Source organism: Odontesthes bonariensis, chromosome 12 (genome assembly GCF_027942865.1).
Source record: "Odontesthes bonariensis isolate fOdoBon6 chromosome 12, fOdoBon6.hap1, whole genome shotgun sequence".
In the NCBI taxonomy this organism is placed as follows: domain Eukaryota; kingdom Metazoa; phylum Chordata; class Actinopteri; order Atheriniformes; family Atherinopsidae; genus Odontesthes; species Odontesthes bonariensis.
Window position 1 is genome coordinate 22,810,695 of NC_134517.1, and position 23,460 is coordinate 22,834,154.

General features: G+C 41.4%; 1 protein-coding gene across 1 annotated transcript in view; it reads left to right on the forward strand.

The window, feature by feature from the left end:
• Window positions 1–23,089, forward strand: part of baz2bb (bromodomain adjacent to zinc finger domain, 2Bb) — a 44,095-nt gene extending 21,006 nt beyond the window's left edge. Inside the window, exons 4-39 of the mRNA XM_075479743.1 lie at window positions 1,568–1,726; window positions 2,123–2,254; window positions 2,331–2,524; window positions 2,647–2,838; window positions 3,041–3,712; window positions 4,432–4,493; window positions 4,593–5,020; window positions 5,222–5,497; window positions 6,734–6,794; window positions 7,715–7,823; window positions 7,969–8,070; window positions 8,419–8,620; window positions 10,389–10,481; window positions 10,567–10,628; window positions 10,864–10,929; window positions 11,583–11,648; window positions 12,018–12,062; window positions 12,230–12,256; window positions 12,981–13,046; window positions 13,898–14,038; window positions 14,393–14,647; window positions 16,495–16,718; window positions 17,781–17,855; window positions 17,962–18,196; window positions 18,297–18,359; window positions 18,449–18,593; window positions 18,699–19,342; window positions 19,590–19,860; window positions 20,043–20,189; window positions 20,295–20,455; window positions 20,587–20,792; window positions 20,991–21,126; window positions 21,648–21,794; window positions 21,945–22,222; window positions 22,418–22,561; window positions 22,691–23,089. Coding sequence (XP_075335858.1) covers window positions 1,568–1,726; window positions 2,123–2,254; window positions 2,331–2,524; window positions 2,647–2,838; window positions 3,041–3,712; window positions 4,432–4,493; window positions 4,593–5,020; window positions 5,222–5,497; window positions 6,734–6,794; window positions 7,715–7,823; window positions 7,969–8,070; window positions 8,419–8,620; window positions 10,389–10,481; window positions 10,567–10,628; window positions 10,864–10,929; window positions 11,583–11,648; window positions 12,018–12,062; window positions 12,230–12,256; window positions 12,981–13,046; window positions 13,898–14,038; window positions 14,393–14,647; window positions 16,495–16,718; window positions 17,781–17,855; window positions 17,962–18,196; window positions 18,297–18,359; window positions 18,449–18,593; window positions 18,699–19,342; window positions 19,590–19,860; window positions 20,043–20,189; window positions 20,295–20,455; window positions 20,587–20,792; window positions 20,991–21,126; window positions 21,648–21,794; window positions 21,945–22,222; window positions 22,418–22,561; window positions 22,691–22,838 — 6,434 coding nt within the window. The 3' untranslated portion in view covers window positions 22,839–23,089. The remainder of the gene's footprint in view (window positions 1–1,567; window positions 1,727–2,122; window positions 2,255–2,330; window positions 2,525–2,646; window positions 2,839–3,040; window positions 3,713–4,431; window positions 4,494–4,592; window positions 5,021–5,221; window positions 5,498–6,733; window positions 6,795–7,714; window positions 7,824–7,968; window positions 8,071–8,418; window positions 8,621–10,388; window positions 10,482–10,566; window positions 10,629–10,863; window positions 10,930–11,582; window positions 11,649–12,017; window positions 12,063–12,229; window positions 12,257–12,980; window positions 13,047–13,897; window positions 14,039–14,392; window positions 14,648–16,494; window positions 16,719–17,780; window positions 17,856–17,961; window positions 18,197–18,296; window positions 18,360–18,448; window positions 18,594–18,698; window positions 19,343–19,589; window positions 19,861–20,042; window positions 20,190–20,294; window positions 20,456–20,586; window positions 20,793–20,990; window positions 21,127–21,647; window positions 21,795–21,944; window positions 22,223–22,417; window positions 22,562–22,690) is intronic.
• Window positions 23,090–23,460: the final 371 nt, after the last annotated feature.

The window sequence follows — 23,460 nt, forward strand, 5'->3', positions numbered from 1 at the left end:
CCAAATGGACTGAGAGTCGGCCCTAAAAGAGCCATTAATGAATGCGACCGTTTCCATTATTCGGACTGACTTTACAAATAGCCTCCTCTTTATAACTGCCCTTTGATTTAAACCTTTGAGCCATCTTAACTAAATTATGTTGAGGCACTAAATAAAAATTTGACATTACAATAAGAGGATTAGGACACCTTTCTCTACTTTTAACATGTTGGGCAATTTTGAAAGGAATGAAAAGGAATTAATGAATGCCAACAAATTAAAAACCTGCGCATGTCCTTGTGGATTTCTTTTAACAACCTCGAGCTCCAGTTTATCTTGTGTGATTTGACATGCCTGTCAGCCTCACACTGTGCATGCAGCCACCATCATCTCTTGTTTTCTCTGAATACTAATTGTGGCCAAAACCATTATGCACCGAGCAGTGGTGATGCATAAGCTGTCAGTCTGCCCCCGACCACAAAATAATGTTCAAATTTACATACCGTGGTTCGTAATTATTTTTCTTCTCCTTTATTATAAGATGCACCAAGAAGAGCTGTTTTTTTTCCCTTTTTTTTTTTTGTCACGCTATCACAATGAAGAACACGCTCATAAATTATTCATATTCACATCCTCGGACTAAACGTGCACAGAAATGTCCCTGATAATTTATTTTGGACTCAAACGCGTAATGCTGAAGGCGAAATGGCACCTCTGGAGTCTCACTGTGGTTATTATAATCAAGTAAATTGAGCTCTTTCAGAGATTTCTTATCAACTGTTGGATGCGAGGGAAAGACACCATTTAAGCGGCAACCTCGCGGGCTGTGTAAAACGGACCTCGGCTGCTTAAAAGTCCACAAGCGAGTCTATCCTTCATTATTAAAATTCCCAAATCTACATCTAAAAGAAACATGTTTACAACTTAATATAAAAAATATAACTTTGTTCTTTGATTAGTCCCCGAATCTATTACTCAGGCTTTCATTTTTTTTTTTTCGGGGTGGGGGGGTTAAACTGAAAGAAGGGTTAAACTGTCGAGGTATCCAGAAATAATCTCTGTATATCTAAAAACAGTGGAAAACAGCTTAAAGCACCTGTTAAATGCTTGCACCTTAACTTGATAAGTTTTAGTTGGGTTTCAGCAGCTTACGCTCAACTTAAAGTTTCAGGCCGTAAAAGTTGTCAGTGATGCAGCAATGATTTAACCTAGTTGTCTAATCTTTTGATATCAGTGCAGTCTTTGATGCTGAGGACTACTAAATCCTTATCAACAGACTCAGTGGGTGATTATGTCAAGACCTGCTGCTGTTGTTCTCGTAACTCTCTCAGTAAGTCTCCTCTTCTGCCCACAAGGTTCACTTCAGGATCCTCTTTTTATTTGGTCCTCTTAGGCAATCTTTTTACACCGGCCACCTATGACATTCAGAATTTAGATAAAGCTTTACCTATAAAGCCCGTTTTTTTAGAGTCCACTTTTAGGTCAAGCAATACTCTACAAATAACCAATTTTTAGATTGCAAAAGTTGTTGTGTTGAATGGATTTATTGTAATCAAGTATTTATAAAACAGACGTGTTTGCTTTCCAGGTCGTTCGCTGCGGATGATGGCGGATGAACGATCAAATATGTGCCTCAGTCCTGCTTTTGGGCTTTATACATCACGTTCAGGCCACTCTGAGTTCGGAGGCCTTGGAAGTCTCGGTTTGTCCACTTTGGCTGCTCACTCACAGTTTGGCAGAATTCCAGGTGAGAAAGCTTTAGGTACAGATACTATTTTAGTTATGAGGTTGAATTATTTATCTTGTTGGGGGATTAGATGTGAAATGTCGCTGCATCCGAATGGGAAAAGCAACCAAGACTTTGGTCCTCAAAAATGCTTTTGATACAATATTGTACATTTATGGTAAGTTATGTGAAGCTTGGTATTTTGACCTTAAAAAGATCAATATGGAAGTACATTAGTATTTCAGAAGACTACAGCACCTCCTTTGGTGGATATTTCCAAAAACTCTACAGGACTTTAGTTCTGATATGAAACTGTGTTTTGAACTGAAATATTAGTGCTATTATTGAGTTTCTTGCCCTTCCTGGTTGTTGTTAGCTATATATGCCTAACTGTGCAGCATCTTGTTTCCCGCTCAGACTGGTGGAGGCCTACTGAGACACATGCTGTAGGAGCAGCAACCTTCTTTCCCCCTCTTCTGGGTCTACATCCTGTATTTGTTTCAACCTTCAAGAGCCTTGATCCTGTTCATTTACAGTCTCGGACCTCAGGTAGGAGGACAGGTACCTCCATGTTGTTGACACCTCCTATTGCTTATCCAAAATCTAAAGATGCTTATAATGCCAGTTTCTGCAGGCATTAATGGAACAGTGACTGGTAGGAGTGCCTCCTCTCCAACTGTGAAGTCTGCTGTGAACATCGACTCCTTCCCGGCAAAACAAAATAAGGCAAAATTGCAAGCCAAGAGAGGTCAAAGTCAAAAGGCCATCTGTGAGCCGGTGGAGCTACTCAAGCAGACCATTCAGAAAACAAAGGAAAAGGTTAGCATTTGGTTATTCTCACTTTGTTCTGTTTTTTTCCCCCTCTGTTTTGTTGTTTAAAGTTTATTCCACTATTCCCCCCCCCCTCCCTTTTTTTTTTCTTTTCCTTCATTAAAATGAAGATGCCCACGAAAAGCCCACCACAGACATCCAGCATGAGTGGCTGCCTGTCGGGATCTTTGTCGGAAAGTGACTCCAGTGATGGTGAAGAAAGCAGCAGCGATCCTGATGACATGGAGGATAAGGGTGATCAGAGCAGTGACAGCGAGGACTCCGATTCTGAGGAAGACAGTCCAGTTAAAAGGAACGTCAAAGTGAGTGTGGTTTCAAATGTTCACCAGAAGGGTAAAGATTACAAATTTGTGAAATGTTTATGACCATTCTGGGTTTGTCAAAAGCAGCCTCAGTTGGTGGGTGGCAATGTGTTGGTTGACAGAGCTGCCACTGTGAGACTTTCACAGCAGGAGCTGACATGACATTCTGTCTTCTCCTTGTCTTCCTTGTCCTCCTACTCAGCGGCTGGCAAACAACACTTCCGAGAGTAAAAAGAGGAGAACTTGTGCTGCTGATGGAGATGCTACGCAACAGAGTCATTGTCACAGCTTTCCCGTGACTTCATCTTATCACCATAAGTCCTTTTCTCATCCTGCTGGCCTGCGTAAATCCACAACAATGCTTCTACAGAGCTCCAGGACCACAGAGGAGGAAGGCCAGAAGCACATCAGTGTCATACAGGCCACGGGACAAGCAGTCAGCAATGGCTCCTTCGTACAGTCCCAAAGTGGGGCTTGTCCTCTGCCCTTCAGGTCTTCACCTCAATTCATCTCCCTCCCTAACTCATCAAAGCAATTGCTCAACCTTACCACACCAAAGCACCTCACTCCTTCACCCACACCAAAGCAAAACTCTGCCTGCTCCTCTCCTCGGCCTTTTGCTCTCTGTTCCCCTAAGAAATCCCTTTCCTTATGTTCCTCACCTAAGCATCCACCTCTTGGTTCACCCAGCCCCCCGTCTTTCTCCTCTGTACCCAAACAAGCAACACCGTTAACCTCAAAAGAGTCCTCTCACCACCTCAGATTTATTGTCCCCTCTGGGAAGCACGCACTGGCCACTGATGGCATGAAGGAGAACACTGGAAACCTCCCAGATGAAAGCTCATCCCACCTGAACACTGTTAAACTGAAACTGGTGAGTTATTGTTTATGCGCTCATAATTTACATGGATTCTTCTTCAAAATTCCAGCCTTAGAGGTGTTTTTATTGTCTCGCATAGGGAGTAGCTCTGCTTTTCCATCCTTTCCGTCATTGTCCCTGTCTTGAGTTGAATAAATGATAATGAAGTTCCATCACAACAGAAAAATTATTGCTCTCAACTATTACTGGGGATTTTATTATTCTCCGAAGCGTCTGACCACGACATGACGAGAAGTGGCAGTGTGTTGAGCTCTACAGGGAATACTTCACAAAACTGACAAGCAATTAGCTCTGTTGTGCTTTGGGATGTTTGTTATCAAGAGAAAGAAATTGGCCTCTTTTACAGGAGCCGGTTATTGTCACCATTCTTAGAAGGAGGGAAAATGGAACAATCTGTAACAAGAGGGTTTTAACTCGTATTATGGTACATTAAATGCAGGCTTTTGATTGCCAGAGTTTGACAATTGCAGCAAATACAAGATGACAGCTAACGTCTCACGGTGGCACAAAGCCAAACAATTTGAAAATATTTTTCATAGCAGCTTCTTTTCCTTTGTTGTTGCTGACAGGCAGGAGTTGGCTCTTCACTGTCTCTGTCTCGTATTGCACCTTAAATTCCTTTATTTACAGCCCACAGTAATATGAGTGACAGTTTGTGTAATAACTTCTTCTTCTTCTCTCTTTTTTGTTTTTTCTCTCCTCAATATACAAAGCCCGTCCATTCAAAGGATTCTGTCAAGCAGGCTTCCTCTGTGCGACCTAAGAGCCAAAGCTGGTATTAAAATCACAATTCAGATTTTCTTCACTGCAGATGCTATCTAATTATTTTGTCAGATACATTAATCATTCATCTGTTGTCTTTGCCAATCAACAGTGACACAAACCTGTTCCTGAACCTCCATCCTGACACAGCGGTTCAAGATGCCCCGTTGGCTCTCATCACTAAACCCCGCAGCCAGATCTGCCAAACCAAGCCACACTCGGCAGCTACCAGCCCTCAGTTCCCCATGCCCATCAACTTGAGCACTGGCACCAAGGAGATGTCCCGTAGCTCTGCTTCCACACTTCAATTTTCTGCCCCATCAGGAGTCGTTTCCCAATCTAGGAAGGCTGCCAGGGCTGTGAATGCAGGAAAGAGCCTTCCTAAAACCAACTCGTCCTGCGCAGCTGCAGACTTGACCAAACGCAGTGAGTCTGATTTCCACAGCGGCAAAGATTCAGACGACTCTTTGGAAGAAAATTATGACGATGACGACGATGAAGATGATTTTGAGGATGAAGACGCTGGCAGTAGCTTCTCAGGTTAGATAAACATTGTCACTTTCTTTAATGTTATAAAGATGCCCATTGATAAAACATTATTTATAACAAAAGCTGTAAGAGATGAGTCCTCTTCTGGGAGTGAGTGGTGCTCACTCTGTACGGTTTACTTGTGCGTGGAATATTAATTGGGACATAACTGAGCTCTGTGTGTCTCTCCGTGGCTCTCTGGATCCCCTGCAGACTCGGAGAGCAATCTTGAAAGTGACTCCAATGGCTCCGAGTGCGTTGAGACAGAAGCAGATTGTGACGCCGACAGGAGTCCTCTGAAACCAGCCGAAGCCTCGGTGTCAACTCACAAGCACTTCCTGAACCAATCAGCCGACTGCTCGCTGCTTAACCTGCAGATTACCAAGCCCCTATGTATGACAAGTAGTGGTTTACTTCACCCCATCAACACTGGTGCCTTGAGTAACCATGGCAACATGTCCCGATCCTTCAGATTTGCAACAATGCCAGGTAACATATCAACTCCTTAAGCAAGCTGCAGTATCAATTTAATATGATACTTTGACCTTTGGTTTCAGGAAAGTATTATTCCTGATACCAGAGTGAGCAAGGTGCTTCTTTTCCTGCCTTATGTCTTATTATTATGTCTTATTATTCCTGGTTGTCTTTATTTTTTGATTATTATTATCGATGCCTTTATAAAGTGCGTTTGGAAAGGTATCAGACCTTCATTGTCTTACCGAAATGTAAACTTTCACCACCTTCTGAGATTCTGGAAAAAGTTTTCTCTCCATTTCTCTGCCCTCTTATCTTTTTTTTTTTTTTTTTTTTTTTTTTTTCCCCTCTCGTTGACCTCTCAACTCGTTGACCAGTCCTTAATGTAGAAGAGACTCCCCACAAATCGAGGCAGGACCCCTCACCATGTATGGCTGTGGGATGGCATTAAAAAAGCCAATGCCTGCTTTCATTCATGCACACCTTTAGAAGTTGTGGCCAAAGTAGTTTAATCGTCACCTCATCTGGTTAGAATATTTGACTTCCTGTTGTCCGGAGTCGTTCAGATGCCTTTTGACAAACTCGCAGCTGGCTGTCATTTGCTTTATGATGAGGAATTTAGTTTTTCTGACAACTCTGCCATAAAAGTCTGATTGATGGAGTGTTGCACTGATGGTATTTCATCTATATGTTTCTCTCATCTCCACAAAGGAAGTCTGGAGAGTTCATGCTCATTCGCCCACGATTACTCAGTTTGACTGAGCCGGTAGATCTTATATTGACAGCTCTGTTCCTTTGTAGTCGTGCCAGTTGAGTTCACTTTACGAACATCATCTACAGACAGATGTAGGAAGCAGTAGAACTCATTTGTAATAATTGAAATAAAAAGATATGTCAGCCTTTTATTTTTAATATGTTGACAAAACTGTGAAGAAAACAAAGTTGTTGCTTTCTCATTGTGAGGAACTGTTATTAACTGATGAGAGGGGGAAAAAGTGATATATTATGTTTAACATGAGCCTAAAACATAACAATCTGGGGGACTTTTAAAGGGTCTGAAAACCTCCTGAACCTGCTGTATGTTTTGCACTTTTATTGTAAAACCAGGGATCCACAACAGGAAACAAGGTTTCAGGGCACCACCCTTATTTCTTCCAAGTGGATACTCTTGTAAAGATGTCAGTTTGTGGATTTTCTCAGGTCCCTGTGGATATGAGAAAATGTCTGAGTTATGTCTTGTGTTTTTTCTAGGGTCAGGCAAGAGGAGGAGGGTCACAGATGAGAGAGTTTTGCGATTGCCTCTTGATTTTGGGTGAGATGATGCTCCTGCGCTTTATTTTTTTTATATTTCCCATTTGTTCTCAGCACCGCTTTAGTGGTGCTGAGGCAGTAATTGTGGAAAAAGCTCACTTTTCAGCCACCACTGAGCTGACATTTAACAAAGTCTATTTGTGGAGCAGCCTCAGATGTTTGTTCACGTCTTGCAAATGTGATCATATCTGCTATCTTATCTTTAGCACTCTGAGGTCATTGAATTGATGTAAAGTGCGTTATAAATAAAATATATTATTATCTGACCATAAAGAGCAGACAATAGATTTTTAAAGTTAAGTTTTAAACAAGCTCCCCGCAGTGTTGGAATGTAAATTGCATATATTAAAAAAATGTCCTACCCAATTTTCTGCGACGCTTTGGTAACTGCTGAGGCAGTTTTCTCATGCGTAAAAACTTTATATTGAAAAAGAAAAAGTACTGCTAAATTTGATTTGACACATCAGTCTTAAGAGTGCTGATTTATTCATCACCGGTGGTGTAAACGTAGTCCACAAATAAGATCCTTGCCTTCTTTTTAAAAGCCTTCTTGAGTTGTGGGTCATTCTGTAGTGGGCAGGAAATTAAATGAGGCCCAGCAGTTACAAGTGTCCAGTCGCTGCACAGACATGCAACATTAGCAGCCCACAACCCACAAATTCTACAGCCTTTTATCTTTTTAAGGATGTTTTTCATCTAAAGTTGCACAGGAAGCAGAGGCCCACAAGACTATATTTCAGCCCCTGCTCCGTGTGGGATAGCAGGCACGCATGACTTGTCCGTAAGCTATAGCTGCTCTTCAGAACTGGTCATTGAAACTGACGGGTTACCCCTCCAGACCAAGACCGTTTAGGAGTGTGATCACAGCAGCCACCAAAGCCACACAGCTGTTTGGTATAAAACATGTCGGACTGTGTTCAGGTGGCGGAGAGAGACACGAATCAGGACTGTTTCAGGGCGTCTACAAGGAGAGGTGGCTTACATTGCCCCATGTGGGAAGAAGCTGCGTCAGTATCCTGATGTAATGAAGGTACATCAACAGTATATTGCTACAATGCTGAATTTAAAGCCTTAAACGGTTTCTCTTAGTAATCGCTTTATTGAGGTTTAATGTAACTGTTTGGCGCTTGGTAATTTAATGTCGGTTAATTAGTCTGCTTTATTCTTTCCTTTAGTACTTGGTCAGGAGTGGAATATCTGAAATCTCACGGGACAACTTCAGCTTTAGCACAAAAATTAAAGTTGGTGACTTCTATGAAGCCAGAGAAGGACCAGAGGTAAATGCTGCTGCTTTTGTTTCCTCTCCAATAAGCATTACCTCTAAAACTAAACCGTTGTCTTATTAAAAAAATACAGCTGGTATTTTTTTTTTTTTATCTAGGATTCAGTTGTGGATGTTGACACTGATGCTTTAAAAAATTCAGTTTAAACCCTGTCTGGTAGAAGTAAAACAAAGTAATGGTGTAATGCATTAAATTCTTTTGCTTTTGTACAAAATATAACTTTTTTAAATCGTGTTAATTGAGAAAAATGAAACTCACACTATCATTGACACAAAAGCTAAGCACTCGGTTTCATTCTTTTGTCTGTTCGAATCACTCCATCACTGACTTAACATTGCTCAGGGTTTACAGTGGTTCTTGCTGGCTGAGGATGAAATCTGTCCCAGCATCATTGCGATGGACGGGAGGCGCAGCCGTCGCATAAAGTCGGAGCACCAGCTGACGGGTGATGGCTCCGGGGCCAGACATCCTCATCCTGCGAGCGTTGACAACAGCTTCCAAGATGTCAGCGATGCCAAGTTATTACGTAAGCTGGAGGCTCAAGGTCAGTGTGTGTCATAGAAATGTTTGAAATAAGACAGAGGAAGCCATATGCTCTGTAATTAACCTCTCATTTGGTTTTCTTGCAGTAGTTCAGAGTCGTTAGCCACCTATAGAATAAGACATCACTCACAAGATATCTCCTAAACCTCATCCTGTTATTATAGATAATAAACACGTCTTATTAAACTGCAACACATGTCCCACATGACCATCATTCTCAATAAGCCTTTCCTTTCTTGCTGTGTAACTTTGTATTTCTCTTCTGCTTTTCTGGTCGGTGCAAATGAGATTTTCTTGCTTTTGTTATGGATCGATTACAGAAATGTCAAACCATCTCCTTGCTCTCCTCATGCATATACATACAACCCCTGGCAAAAATGATCGAACCATCACAGTTCAAGGATGTTGTATCGGTTTTTATTCTTTCTAAAAAAAAAAAAAAAAGAAAAGTAAATCACAGATATTACTCAAAGCTTGACATTCTGGCTTTGTACATTATACCAAAAAAAAAAGATGACGTTGAGGAAAAAATGGAATGTCAACTTTTAATTTCCATTTCTAAAACGGATACAAGTCTAAATATGCAAATGAGCCGGCAGTTAAGAGTGTTTGCCGAGCTTAATAAGCTGTTGCACCTGGCCGATCTGCAGGAAACGGGGGCCCAACAAGAGTGCTGCCAGTGGAAACAGTTGAAGGGATTATAAAATTCCCTCAAGGTATTTTAAGTCCATGTGTGGCAAAAGATGTTGGTTGCTCCCCATCAACTGTGTCTAAAATTTGGAGCAAGTGCAAACAAAATGGTCAGTGTGGAAAAAAAGTATCAGGACAGGAAACTCAAAGAAATACGCCTAAAAGGTACAAATGGGTAGAAACAAGAGTCTGTTTGACTGAACTGCAAGAAGCTTGTTGAAGAAAAAGAGAGATTTACATCACTAACACGTCAACAGAAGAAAACAAGGTTACAGTGGGCTATGAATGTGCATTATTGGATGAATGTAATATTAGGTGATAAGTAAAATGACTCTTTGGGTTTGGTGATACCGATTAGTTTTTCAGCCACAGAGCAAAAAACATTTGACATTTTCTTCAGGACTGATATATCATCTAAATGACACGGCCAGCTAATAGTCTGGATCTCACTGTGGTGGAAAAGTCGTCCACGGCGAGTTGATTTCTATCTCCGCTTTTATTGTTTCACGACTGAATGATTCCATAATTCTTTCCTCTGGTTTACACAAGCTTTGGTCACATCTGTGTTTTACATCAAGTAAACATAAATGTCCCGAATGAACATCCTCAAAGTGTAGCGCTGCCATCTTTTTTGCCAGGGTTTGTACAGAGTGAGGCCTTTTTCATTTTCACATTAGCTACACCAAGAACGTCTGGAAGCTTTAACAATACAAACCAAGTTGATACCAATAAGTTTGATAGTGTCAGCTCCTCAAAATCGACATGCAAAGACTTTCCTGGATACCACACTATAATGATAGCTTAATGCATCTGTTAGGCATGTCATAATGAAAGAGCTGCTTTTCTCAACTTTCTCTTTTGCTCTTACTGTTGCAGTCAAATTTATTTTTTTTCACACTTCACATCGACATAAAAGCTTTAAAAAAAAAAAAAAAAAAAAAAAAGAAAAACTCCTGGGTCTCTCTTGGATCGTTTTGAGGGACTTCAGGGGGGATATTTGCTTTTTTCCATCGAGGGTTGTAACTCGGTGGAGCTTCTGAATTTATCCTTCACTTATTTCATATTTCCTCCTGCTGCAGAAATAGCTCGACAGGCAGCTCGGATAAAAATGGTGAGAAAGCTAGAGAGACAGGCCATGGCGCAAGCAGCCAAGGAGGCCAGGAAGCAACAAGGTATAAACGGCTGCCGTCTAATCACACACTTCTCCAAACTAGATGATGGTGCTGTGTGCAAACATTGTCTGTTTGTGCTTACAAGCAATGATAGCTGCAGAGGAGAGGCGGAAAAAGAGGGAAGAGATGAAGATCCTTAAACAACAAGTAAGTATTTTATTAATTCATGGTACTATATGCAGCTGCACTGTTCATTCACTCAGGTGAAAAGGTTCTCAGTGCAGATGAAGAACTCTGAAACTGCAAGAAAGTTGCGGCTCTTCAAAGTGCTACACCTCTCCCATCTGCATTGACCCGCTGTGCTTCTTCTTCCCTGCACCACCCTATAACACGCATGACTTAACAGTTAATTCATTTGATCTCGCCCTCATCCTTTTACCAGGAGAAGATCAAGCGCATTCAGCAAATTCGTTTGGAGAAAGAACTCCGTGCACAGCAAATTCTTGAGGTTAGTCCTGAAAGTTATTGCAGAAACATTGTAGAACACTTCCCTTCTGCAGTTGAACGGATTTGATAGGAAAACCAAGGGCTATTCCCTAAATTACGTATCCCCACTTTTACTCGCTACTTGTGACTAATGCTTAATTGGTTTCTTGCAAAAGTGCCATTGAATATGAAAATCCCCTCGGGCCGTGCTGAAGCTTAATGCAGAGCGCAGTATTGCATTAAGTGAGAGGTGGCCCACAGTTTACCACGGCTAGGTGAAACACCTATTTTGCATTCCCTCTCTAAATCAAACTGGGGGGTATTTCAGCCTTTATGAATCAAATTCCAGTGGACACGCTTGGCAGGTGGCTCTTAACAGGATTTCACTGGGGCTATAATTACTTATAGAAATTTAGCTTAATTTACTCTCAGCGGCTGCTGATGTTTCATTATAACCTCAGCCATTTTGTCTTTGAGTGTTAAGGTCTGTAAGATGTGATATTATCTGTGAAACATTGCACAGTCAAGCAGACTGAAGTTGCAATCTCCCTGTGTTCTACACGTTGAGCATTAGCCCTCGTGCACTGCATTATTTTCACTTAGTGGTGTTAAGAGAAAGAGGTGTTATCGATTAAAAAGATGATGATGGTCTCATTTTCTTTTTTGGACATGCAGGTGAAAAGAAAGAAAAAAGAAGCAGCAGCCAATGCCAAAATACTGGAAGCTGAGAAACGAAACAAGGTGACATGTGTACTCAGTGAACCTACATACCTCCGGCTCTCTGTATGTATTCTCTAGAAGTGCAACATTATGGTTTTATTGTAATGCTTGTCAGTAAAAATGAGATTTCGATTACCTCGTTGTATTGCTGTAGTTATTAAGAGTTGGATCATTTCCTTCCACTTTACATGTATTTATGAATGGAGATGACTCCATTTGCACCTCCATATAAAGCCAGTGCTGTTTAGTGAACAGGGAGTTTTAGCAATTTCATTGTTTAATAAGCAGAGAAATGGTCCCTTTGTGTTTTGTTTTTTTAAAAAAAAATTTTTAAAATTATGTCGATTTGTGTGGTTTTTGTTTCTAACTGAGTTGTTCGTGTTTGTCAAGGATAAGGAGATGCGTAGACTTCAAGCTGTCATTCTGAAGCATCAGGTAGTTTAACCCTTTACAAAATTCCAGTGAAATAATTCTTTACTCTGTGTTGATACAACTGTTTAAAAAATGTTCCAACTGCACAATATTTTCTTTCATTTTACACTCTGGAAGTTTCATGTGCCTTTTTTCTTCTTCTTTAAACTTGAAACAACCCTTTCTACCAGGAGTTGGAGAGGCATAGACTAGATATGGTATGAGTATGTTTGTTCCTGAACATTTAACAACTTGTTGTGCATGCGTTGTGATAAATGGTTGGCTTCGCTGCAGTGGAACACATGTAGCATTTGCTGTGGTCGTATTGTGTCGCGTCCCTTTGCATGGCTTTTCTAGATACAGTTATACAGATACGACTCTCTGTGGAAATGCATCCGTTATTCACCCAAATATGATAAAAAATAACTCAACTTCTTAGAGATCAATACCAGGCTGCACAGCACTCTCACATCTGAAGAAGGGGCATTTATATCATTGTTTCTGCTTTGAAATGATTGTGGTGTGTGTTCAGCGTCCTTTATTTTATTTTAAGAATCACAGCGTCATGGACTGCTGTATGATATTGATCATCAGCTGATTGGATATCCATTCAGGATTTTAGATTTCGCTGTTGCATCTTTGATCTGCTGCTTATAGTTTTAGTTTTGTCATCACTGCTTCTAACTTCGTGCTTGTTGTCGTGTGCATGCATCAACACCCTCATTTGCTTTTTGATACCATGTTTGGTGTTGTATTTTTAACCGTTGCATAGCTTTACATTGAAACCGCATGCTTTGCAACATATTGATGGTGAGCTACACCTCTACTGTCCTTATCATGCGGGTCTTGCTGCCTGTTGTGTCCATGATCTGTTTTTATGTGATGCAAGTGATAGTGACAGTTTTAAATTGGTATGGAAACTACATGTTTGCGCCCTGGCAGGAGAGAGAGAGACGCAGGCAGCACATGGTACTTATGAAAGCTGTGGAGGCCCGGAAGAAGGCGGAGGTGAGTAACTGCTAAGTGCATGTCGGCTCACCCTGCCCTGGCTTCCTACTACTGTTCGTCCCTGCAACAACTTCATCTAAATGTGCAGAATTCTGCAGTGATGCTGTCAGAATGACAACACGTTCATTCATGAGCTGAATAAAACTAATTAAGAAATAGTTTTATTTGAGAAAGATTACAAACGTGTAAAACATTATATGGATCATTTGAGTAAGAAAGCTCAATTTGCATGTGATATTGTATATTAGCACCATGTGAAAAAATACAAAGTATAGCTGCTGATTAGAGAATTTGTGGACATTGTGAGCTGAAATAGTGGAGAATGATATGAGTTTATTGTCTAACTGGAGAATGAAGCATAATCAAATGCCTTTTTTGTTAACGATTTGAGGTTTCTGAGATATATTGGGGTAGGAAGAGTGAAATAGCCGATTATGACATCTTCTCTCTTTTAAACAAACTCTTTTTGTCTATTAACAGTTAATATTATGGGGGATACACATAGAGATTTCTTTTGGGATGTTCTTTAAGGACCTTTTTTGTGCTACAATGCGACTGTATAAATTCTTGAATATCTCCTGGAACATTGTAAACGGGCAGATTGGTATATATAACGTGTCGAAATACTGTCATGAAAAATGGGCCATTTGAATAGCCACACTAAACAAGGTTACTTATTCATTAATTTGTTCATTAATCTATTTATGTGGTATAATGCAACACAGGAAAAGTCCTGCAACAACCTTTGTAATGTTATTTCTCATTGTCGATGTTCAAACATCATTTCCGATCATTCTCTGCCACACTTGTTAGTAGTGCTTACTGATGGCCAGTCTTTGACTTTGCTGTAGGAGAAAGAGCGTCTGAAAAAGGAAAAGAAGGATGAGAAACGTTTGAACAAGGAGAGGAAACTGGAGCTCAGAAGACTTGAACTGGAGAAAGCAAAAGAGCTGAAGAAGCCAAATGAAGACATGTGTTTAGCAGATCATCAGGTATTCACACATTGTGGAGCTGTTGGAATATAAAAATGAGTTCATGAGTGTCATCATCCTCAAACTGTGGAAAACTTGTGGAAACATTTGTTCTTCCACTGAGCAATTTAAGATTGTTGTTAACTTTTGGGGTTGATTAAAATGGAAACAGATTTAGGTCACAATGCTGCCATCAAGTGGCCGCTATTGTCACAATGTTGACCACTTATGACTGATCAGACATGTGTAGCCAAAGAGTTAAAGGCTTAGTCATTAAAAAAAAAAGAAAAAATCCAAATAATGATTATAGGGAGCATTTTTCATTTAATGTTTTTAATTTGTTTATGGTTTTTTTCTCATGTATTCTCTATCAAGCCACTTCCAGAGTTGTCTCGTATCCCTGGTCTGGTCTTACCAGGAAACACCTTCTCCGACTGCCTGATGGTGTTGCAGTTTCTGCGCAGCTTTGGAAAGGTCCTGAAACTAGAGTTGAATTCCGACACGCTCACCTTAAGAAACCTTCAGGAGGGCTTGCTTAACATCGGGGACAGCGTGCACGGGGTGCAGGACCTGCTCGTGAGCTTGCTCTCTGCAGCTGTTTGTGACCCCGGTATGCCCGCCGGGCACAAGGTGAGAGTCCGTCACCGCATCTGTGGTGTTTGCACACCTGTTGAATTGTAAACGCTTGCTGTTGCTGTGAATTACACACGTATACAGTACGTCCCTACCTGCCATGGTAATGTCCAATGTTTCCGACATAAATGTGAAATACATATTGCTTTTCACTGCTTTAGATGTTGTAGTTGCAGCTAGACATCTTGACAACTTAAGTTTAGTATTTAGACATTTTCTTTTGGTATGTTCGGAGCCAGAAGTGACCATATTCAGGCAAGAAGCTAGAGCTGAGGCGAGTGCTTGTCGTGTCATAGAAAACTTAATATGCGTATTTTATGGATTGCGGAAGTATTTTCAACAGGACCTCCGACATACTGATCAGAAAGAGATGATTCAGCCATTGGTATCATAATGACTTGTTGTTTTCTTTGACGTCACAAGCCCAGTGTCTACATCCACCTTTTAGATAAAGTTTATGATTTTTGTTAATCTTGGGGGATTAGACCAATAGTTGGGTTTCAGTTACATCATCACGGGAGCGAGCAAATTTAAATTGGTGGGCTGGACGCTTGACTACAGCATAGCAACAACATGGAGAATATGGAGATGAGTGAATATTGTAGTGGTTTGGAGCCGGTATATAGGGAAAGGTATTTGGTCTTCGTAGGGAAATACATTGGGCGTGACCCATACTTAATGAAAATGTCTGAATTTTCGCAAGACCGGAACAATTTGCCGAATATAGAGGCTGTGGACATAACGAACTACCTGGTTCTCCAGACGTCTTACTACACCAAGCAACAGATGAAGGCCCACAAAAGTTTGGAGGCACACAACTATTACCACAGCGGATGGATTAGCTAACTCGGAGTAAAACGTCTACAGAATGATTGTGTTTTGGTGTTCGCCAGGGTGAGTTTGTTTTCTGTGTTGTTTATGGTGCATTATCCCAATGGAAAATGCAGTGTGTAGTGCAGGGCTGGGCAGTAAAGCAGAACTTAACATGTTGAATGCCGAGCTGTGATTGTTGGCACTCAAATAACAATAAAAAATGTTTATGTTTTAATAAAATGCTGAGATCCAAATATCAAAATACTGACGTCGGAGCCCAGTCCACTGACTCAGTAGCCAGCAACGCGCTGGGGCAGCCTTCAAAACAAAGCCCAAACGTAGCCCGTTTTACATTACTGTTGATTAGCATTTAACAACATAATACTTTACTGCACTACTACAAAACAGTTAGATTTCGCACATACCTTTGACGAAGTGGTCACCGCAGACACGAGCATTTGCAGATTCAGCTCCTCCAGTCTGTAAACGTAGGTTAGCTATCCACTCTTTGCGGCGTTGTTCTGTGAGTTATTTCCATTTCTCACCTCTATGGGCGATTACCTGAGGTACTCGATAGTAACCCTTTCCCTTCTCTCGGTTAGACCGATTGCAACATCCAAAAACGGCACAAAACGAAGGCATTTTGGGCAAAAAAGTGGCAGACAAAACACAGTGTTTTCAATGGGCTCCAGCTCCAGTTGCCCACCACTTAGGTTTGCGCGCTTAGAAAATACGGAAGTGACGTCAAGTGAAACCCAGCTATTGATCATAGCACTGTGGACTGTAATCATGCCGTTTAAAAGATATCGTATGAGAAGGCTTTCTCTGTCTCTTTAGTGCACATCCAAAACAGAGGGTGTTAAAAGGCCCAGCTAAACCGGTGGTCCCTTAAGCACTTTGCATCAGGAAGAGATTATTGCTTGAAAGCTTACTTAAAGCTTACAGCACATTAGCAGAAATTCTTGTTTACACTTAGTAGAATACCGTGGCTACATTTATTGTTTTTTTTTTTGTTTGTTTTTTGTTTAAAGATCAAAACTATCTTGGGGGACCACTTGACGAATGTGGTAATCAACCGAGACAACGCGTCTGAGATCCTGCAGATCTACATGGATGGGCACTCTGAACAGACAGAGGTGGCTGCCCTGGCCTTCAGCCTCAAGACGAAGGCTTTTCAGGCACATAGTCCCTCACAGAAGGCCTCTATGCTGGCATTCTTAGTTAATGAGCTCTGCTGCAGTAAGGCTGTGATCAGGTAAGGATCCTGCTTTCTCCTGAAATTCATGTTGTCTCTTTTCCTCCCTGTTTTTCATTTAAAGGCTGCTCATCTACCAAAAATGTCCTTATTTAATTTACTATTGATAGTTTTCCACTAAGGGACTAACATTTGTAACCAAGTATGTAATATTTTTCTATTTTGCTGTTCAAAACATTTTTATTGCACGGTGTAGATGAGTGTATAGTGCAATTTGCAGATAATGTTGTATCTGGAAATTACATCTACATTTCCACTGCAACAGTAGTTTTATTATCAGTTTTGTGTACCTTCATTTCAATTTAAGAAATGCTGATCCTAACAGAAGTATTACCTAAATATCACCTAAACGGTTCAGAGCTCTGAAGCAGAAACATTCCCCCATGTGACATAATGTGACGGTTAATGTGGAGCACTCCTCAGAGTGTCCTCGTTTTCTTGTGAATTTCTGTATTTTTGTCTAGTACATACATTAAAGGGGCTCAGTATGTGGGTCAGTAAATTTTCAGTCACAAATTTCCACAAAATATTAGGTTTGTTCCTTTGGTAATAATCCAACCAAAGTGACTCTTTAAATCCCCGTGCATGACAGTGGAATTTTCTGGTCCGTTTCATTCATGATGACTTAAGCTGTAATGGAGTAATACAAGTATGAAAAGGAATCTAACAATCCATGGCCCGACAGGCTGTTTCACAAGTTTGCATCAACCTTCGTATCCTACATTTTTTATTACTATTACTCTTTGAAACGCATCTGCTGCATAATTTATTGAGAGTACGTAAAACGCTGCTACATTCTTTTGACATTTATATCCTTTATGATGGTTTCAGTGAAGAGAAACTGGAAATGTGGGGAAAGAGAAGATGTATAACATGCTATTGAAAAGGAATTGAACCAGGGATTCACTGCTCAAGGGCTTTTGTGCTCAAACAGCACGCCCTCTAACTACTGGGTTACTAGAACACTCTTAACACTTAAGTATTGGATCAGGATCAGCCTCTTTTTAGCTTGGAAAATCAGTGACGGAAATGTCAGTTTCATTAATGCTATGTGTTTTTCAGTGAGATTGACAAGAATATAGATTACATGACCAACCTGAGGAAGGATAAGTGGGTTCTCGAGGGAAAGCTTCGCAAGTGAGTACACAAGCTATCTAAGCTGTTGTTAAAAAGTCGTGTGTGTATGCTGGGACATTTTATGTTTAAATGAAAACCTTACAACAGGCCTTTCTTGTTGTCTAAGACTAAGGAATATCCACGCCAAGACCACAGGAAAGAAAGACAGCAGCGCAGGAGGAGAGGACAGCCATACTTTTGGCACCCGGACTGTCAGAAACAAATGCAAGAGGAAAGAAGGGGACAGCGAGGAAGAAGAGGAGGAGGACGACGACAGCGAGGATCAAGGAGACGACGATGACGAGGACGATGAAGAATCGGGGGGAAAGAAAGGGAAGAGAGCAGAGATGTGTGAAGAGGAGGTCAGAAGCGTCACAGTGCTTTAATTGGAGCCAGTGTGTTTGTTATGGCAGATGTCAGTGTAATGCATTAGCCTCGCAGTAAGGAGATCTTTTGTTACAGGATGACGGTGCAAACTCAGCCAGCATCGAGGAACTGGAGAAACAGATTGAGAAGACATACAAGGTGAATTAAACTCTTAAGTGATATTTCGTGTCTCCATAATAGACATTATAGATTCATGGCTCATTTTCATATTCTTTCTCTGCCTTTAGCTACAGAGTCAAATTAGACAGAAGCTCTTTGACTCGTCTCACTCACTGCGCTCGATGATGATCGGTGAGGACCGATACAGGAGGCGTTACTGGGTCCTTCCACAGTGTGGTGGCATCTTCGTTGAAGGCTTGGAGAGTGGTGAAGGTGCAAACCATAACTGATGCACAGGATTGAAATCTTAATGTTTTTTTTGTTTGTTTGTTTTTTAATCCACTATGCCAGAGCTGACATTACTTTCATGTTTCTCAGGCTATGAGGAGGTGCAGAAGGAGGGGGAAGGACAGAGGGCCGCCCACCCGATCAGAGTAAAAGAGGAGCCGCTGGAGGAGACAAGGAAGCCTGTGGATTCCATCCCAGCACAGAGCGCCGACACTGATAAAACCAAAACCGAGTGTCGGCAAGAAAAAGATAACCTCTTCCTCCAAAAACCCAGCTCCTTGTCTAAACTCAGCAAGCTGCTGGAAATAGCCAAAATGGCTCAAGATTCAGCCATCAATGCTCAGAACACTCCTTCTGCTGAAATTCCTACCACTGCATCTTATCCCTCTTATCTTATATCACAGATGGATAAAACAGATACTTCAATATCATCTCTTCTCAGTGCCAACCAGCTCAAACACAGTCACTGGGTGACCCACAGCCCTCAATCCATCCTTCATTACGACCAGCTGTCCAAGATATTGACTGAAAAAAGCAGCGAGTGGTTTAGCCTCCTGCCCCGCTCTCCTTGCGACGGGTCCTCCCTGACCTCTGGCTCCAGTCCTTCAGCTGCCTCCTCTTCTCCACAACCCATCAGTTACAAACCACCTTCCTTCCTCTTCCCTAGTCCCCCAGCAACAGCAAGTTGCAACATGACAGCTAGGATCAATAACATCCAATCGCCCATCTCTCAGGTTGGTGAATTGCTGTAATTTTTATCTCTGTCAGTTGTGAAGATTAATTTTTTTTTTTTTTTTTTAAGCCTGACGTATGTATCAGGAATTATTCAATACGATGTGGCCATATTTCCTTTGTTAGAATTGCATGAAAAAACTCTCTCTTTCCTAGATATTGCTTTATACATTATGCACACAACAGTAGGATAGAGTTGTCATCTGATCCTAATTCAAAGTGTGTTTTTTTTTTTCTTTCCTTTCTCAGCAAATAAAGTCTGGCATTCATCAGAGCAGACTGACACCGCCTGACGTGTTCAGCTCGGCAACAAGTCCCAGCCTGCCCCTCTCTGGCACTTCTCTACCCTCCCAGCATGCAGAAGCTAATGGGAACACGGTCCTCTGTGTGGCAGATACTAACTCTGTTAACATGAGTGTGACTCCAGAGCCTCAGAGTAACAAGCCCTCATGTGCCTTATACCCCACTGCGGAGGTAGCTAAGACCCAGGATTACCCCTGTCCTCAGCCCATCCCTGAGGGTAAGAATAGCATATTGCCACTAAGTGTACATCAAATGTGCTGGACTAAAGCTATTCAGTGCTTTAGAGAGCGTCAGAATGCATGCTGTGATGACGGTCTGTAAAACAACTTCATCTTCAACAACAACAAAAAAATCCTATGACCGTCGCTGTTCAATCTGTGTATATGTGTGTGTTGGCAGAGATGCTGCACGGCTGGTGGAGAGTGTCAGACATTGAGAACCTGCGCACACTGGTGAAGACCCTCCATGGTCGGGGCATCAGAGAAAAGGCCTTGCAGAAACAGTTTCAGAAGCACTTGGAGCACGTGACGCAGCTCTGTGCCAACGGTAAGGACGGTGTGATAAACGAACAGAGAGGAGCGTTATTTTACTATGTGGTGACGCATTAATGAACTGCTCTCAATTAACTGAAATATTTCAATGCATCTTTAGTAGCAGAATTTGATGTGACAGAGCTGGATAAGCAGGAGGTAAGCAGGGAGATCGTGGAGAGCTGGTGTGTTGAGCAGCGGGCCATGGAGGTGGACATCAGCCTGCTGCGGCAGGTCGAAGATCTGGAGAAAAAAGTCATCTCTGCCGGCCTCCAGGTCAAGGTACAAGCAAATATCTCTTTCATCTGGTTACAGCTCATACATTTAAGAAACCCCCCAACTTTAAGTATAATATAAACCTCGTCTTTAATTGTTGGGTTTTCATGGCCACATTTCATTGATGTCTCCATCAGGGATGGATGCCCAATGAGCCCCAGTCAGACAGTGAGGATCTTGTCTATCATGAGCACAAGCTCTCCTCTTCCTCAGCTTTGGAAAACACGAGTCGGAAAGAAAACCGCCAGGAAGAGCTTCTTGGTTCCATGGTGCAGCGGCCCAACAATCCTCTTGATATAGCGGTCATCAAGCTGGCAGAGCTGGAGAGGAACATTGAGCGAAGGTGCCTACAGAGATCCTAAAGTCCGACCATTCAGTTTAAACCATTTAATGTCAGTGTACACGTGTTTGGAATTAGAGATACGGTTTAACATTGGATGGCGCAGAACACCGTTAAAGGAATTAGCGTCCTCTAAGTGTAAGTTACTGGTCATGTCCCACAGTTCATTTATAAACAGGCTATCTTTCTGTGCCTCTACAGCAGTGACGAGGATGTGGCTCCTGGAATGAGACTGTGGCGGAAAGCTCTCGGCCAAGTCTGCAGCTCGGCTCAGCTGTCGCTCTGCATTCAGCAGCTACAGAAATCCATAGCCTGGGAACGAGCCATCATGAAAGTGGTTAGTGCAGCCCGACTTCTGTCTCTCTTATGCAGACATTTTTTTTCATCTTGTATTGTTCACATATTCATATATATATATATATATATATTTGTTAAACACAAGTGTACGTATATAGAACACTTCTTCTTTATGAAAACTCGTCTTTCAGGCTGCATTTGGGTTCTCATTAAATTTCAGGAAAACTGATATACTAGTTGTTTATAAGGTCTTTAAAAATTAACTCCACACAGCTTTGGTTCCATAAATGTGTTTTTTATTGTCTTTTATGGTCTCTTAGTTTAAAAAATAAATGTGGCATTGACAAAGCTAGATTTTTGTTCATCAAAAGGTGAAAATAAAGGGAAGATTTATTTCGAAGTGTCAATTTACAAACTATAAACACAGGACCTCTGCCACTTTGGATGATGACACTAATTAATGAACATCATTCATCCTTTTGTAGTGATGTGCAGTATCATTTACCACCGTACATGTAGCATAGAATGCTAATCGGCCTCTACATTTTCTTGCGTTTTCAGCACTGCCAGCTTTGCCAAAAAGGAGATAACGAGGAGCTGCTTTTACTTTGTGATGGTTGTGACAAAGGCTGCCACACTTATTGTCATAATCCCAAGATCACCACCGTGCCTGCTGGAGACTGGTTTTGTTCTTTCTGTTTAGCAAAGGTACATCATCATCATCATCATCATCATCATCATCAGTGGTTTCCCACAGATCTGAGAGTCTGGACATTTTTCTTACCATGGTTGTATTGGTAGATAGATGGTACATTATTTGAGGACCCTTTGTTGTCTCGTGTGTGTTCTGTCATTCAGGAAAGTGGTCAAACTCCTCACAGTAGGAGGCAACAGAGCCGAACAGCTGGAGGAGGGAAGAAATGCGGTGAGGTCAAACAAAATGGTGCGCCATCTGTAGCAGGAGAGCTCCTCATTGAGGAGGATGCCAGCAGAGACAACGTGCCAAAGAGAGGAACCAAGGAGTTCAAAAAGAGGAAAGGAGATGATGGCTCCCAGGCAAAGAATGACAGCCCTGTCGCCTGTGCAAAAAAAGCCAAAATATCGAAGGACAATTACAATGGGCTGGAAATGTGCCAGTACGTACGAGCAGATGCTCTTTTAATGAAGAGACAAAGCAACATTCATTTTTGTTTGAAAAGCATTTTTAGTCCAGCTCTGTTGAATCAAGACACTGATGTTTTGCTTGTTGTGAAACTATATCCTGAACTAAATTCTACTACATTTGCTGTACCCAAAAGTTTGTTTTTTTTTGTTGCCGTTTGCTCCCCCAGATTGCTGCTGGCTGAGCTGGAGGCCCATCAGGATGCGTGGCCCTTTCTGACGCCGGTGAACCACAAAGCCGTCCCCGGTTACAGAAAAGTCATCAAGAAACCCATGGACTTCTCCACCATCAAGGAGAAGCTCGCCAACAACCTGTATGTGTTGCTTCACAGTTGCATGTGTGTTTCACATGCTTATTTTTCCAAAACATAATTCATAACTTTCCAGTTTTGTTTTGAATGCTGCTAATCGGTTTGAATCCAAATCATTTCTTATGGTTACAGGTACTTGAATCTGGAAACTTTCATCATTGATGTGAACCTGGTTTTCGACAACTGCGAAAGATTCAACGAGGACAACTCTGAAATCGGACGAGCCGGCCACAATATGAGGAGATTCTTTGACAAACGATGGACTGAACTGCTGCAGTGAAGAGGGGAGGGGAAAAAAAAAAAAGAGAAAATCCCATTGTGGACACTATTATCAACATATCAGAATCCTCCTTTTGTGTTGGAGGCCATCTCTTCACTGTGTACTGACACAAAATCAGTGCACAGTTATTTAACAACAGATGTGCAGTGTGAAAGGACGGGGACTAACTGTGGTGGAGAAAACACACCTCAAGGATTTATGTCTTCAAGTGCAATAGTGTTTTTGTTTATTAAAATACTCACCAATATGCACATACTCAAGTCAGTGTTGTATTTGTAAATCATTGATTTCCACTGTGGGTACATAACTTTGTGTATGTATTTATATTCTCAAATATTTATGTTTGCTTTTTTTGTTTTTATTAAAGCAGGAAAGTGGCACAAGGCTTAATAAAAAAAAAATCGGAATCTTGTCATGAACGTTAAGCAAGGAAGTGATGAATTATTTACAGCTTTGTGGCTCCAGCAGGACCACTGTCCATCTGCAGTGAGTTCATGTGTAAAATACGAGGGATCTGAAACACGGAGTGTTTATGTCACTGGTGAGTCCCATTTATTACATGCATTGTGTGAACTCGGAGCACGAAATATCTCGGAATATCCACTTAAAGCTCTCCTCGGTA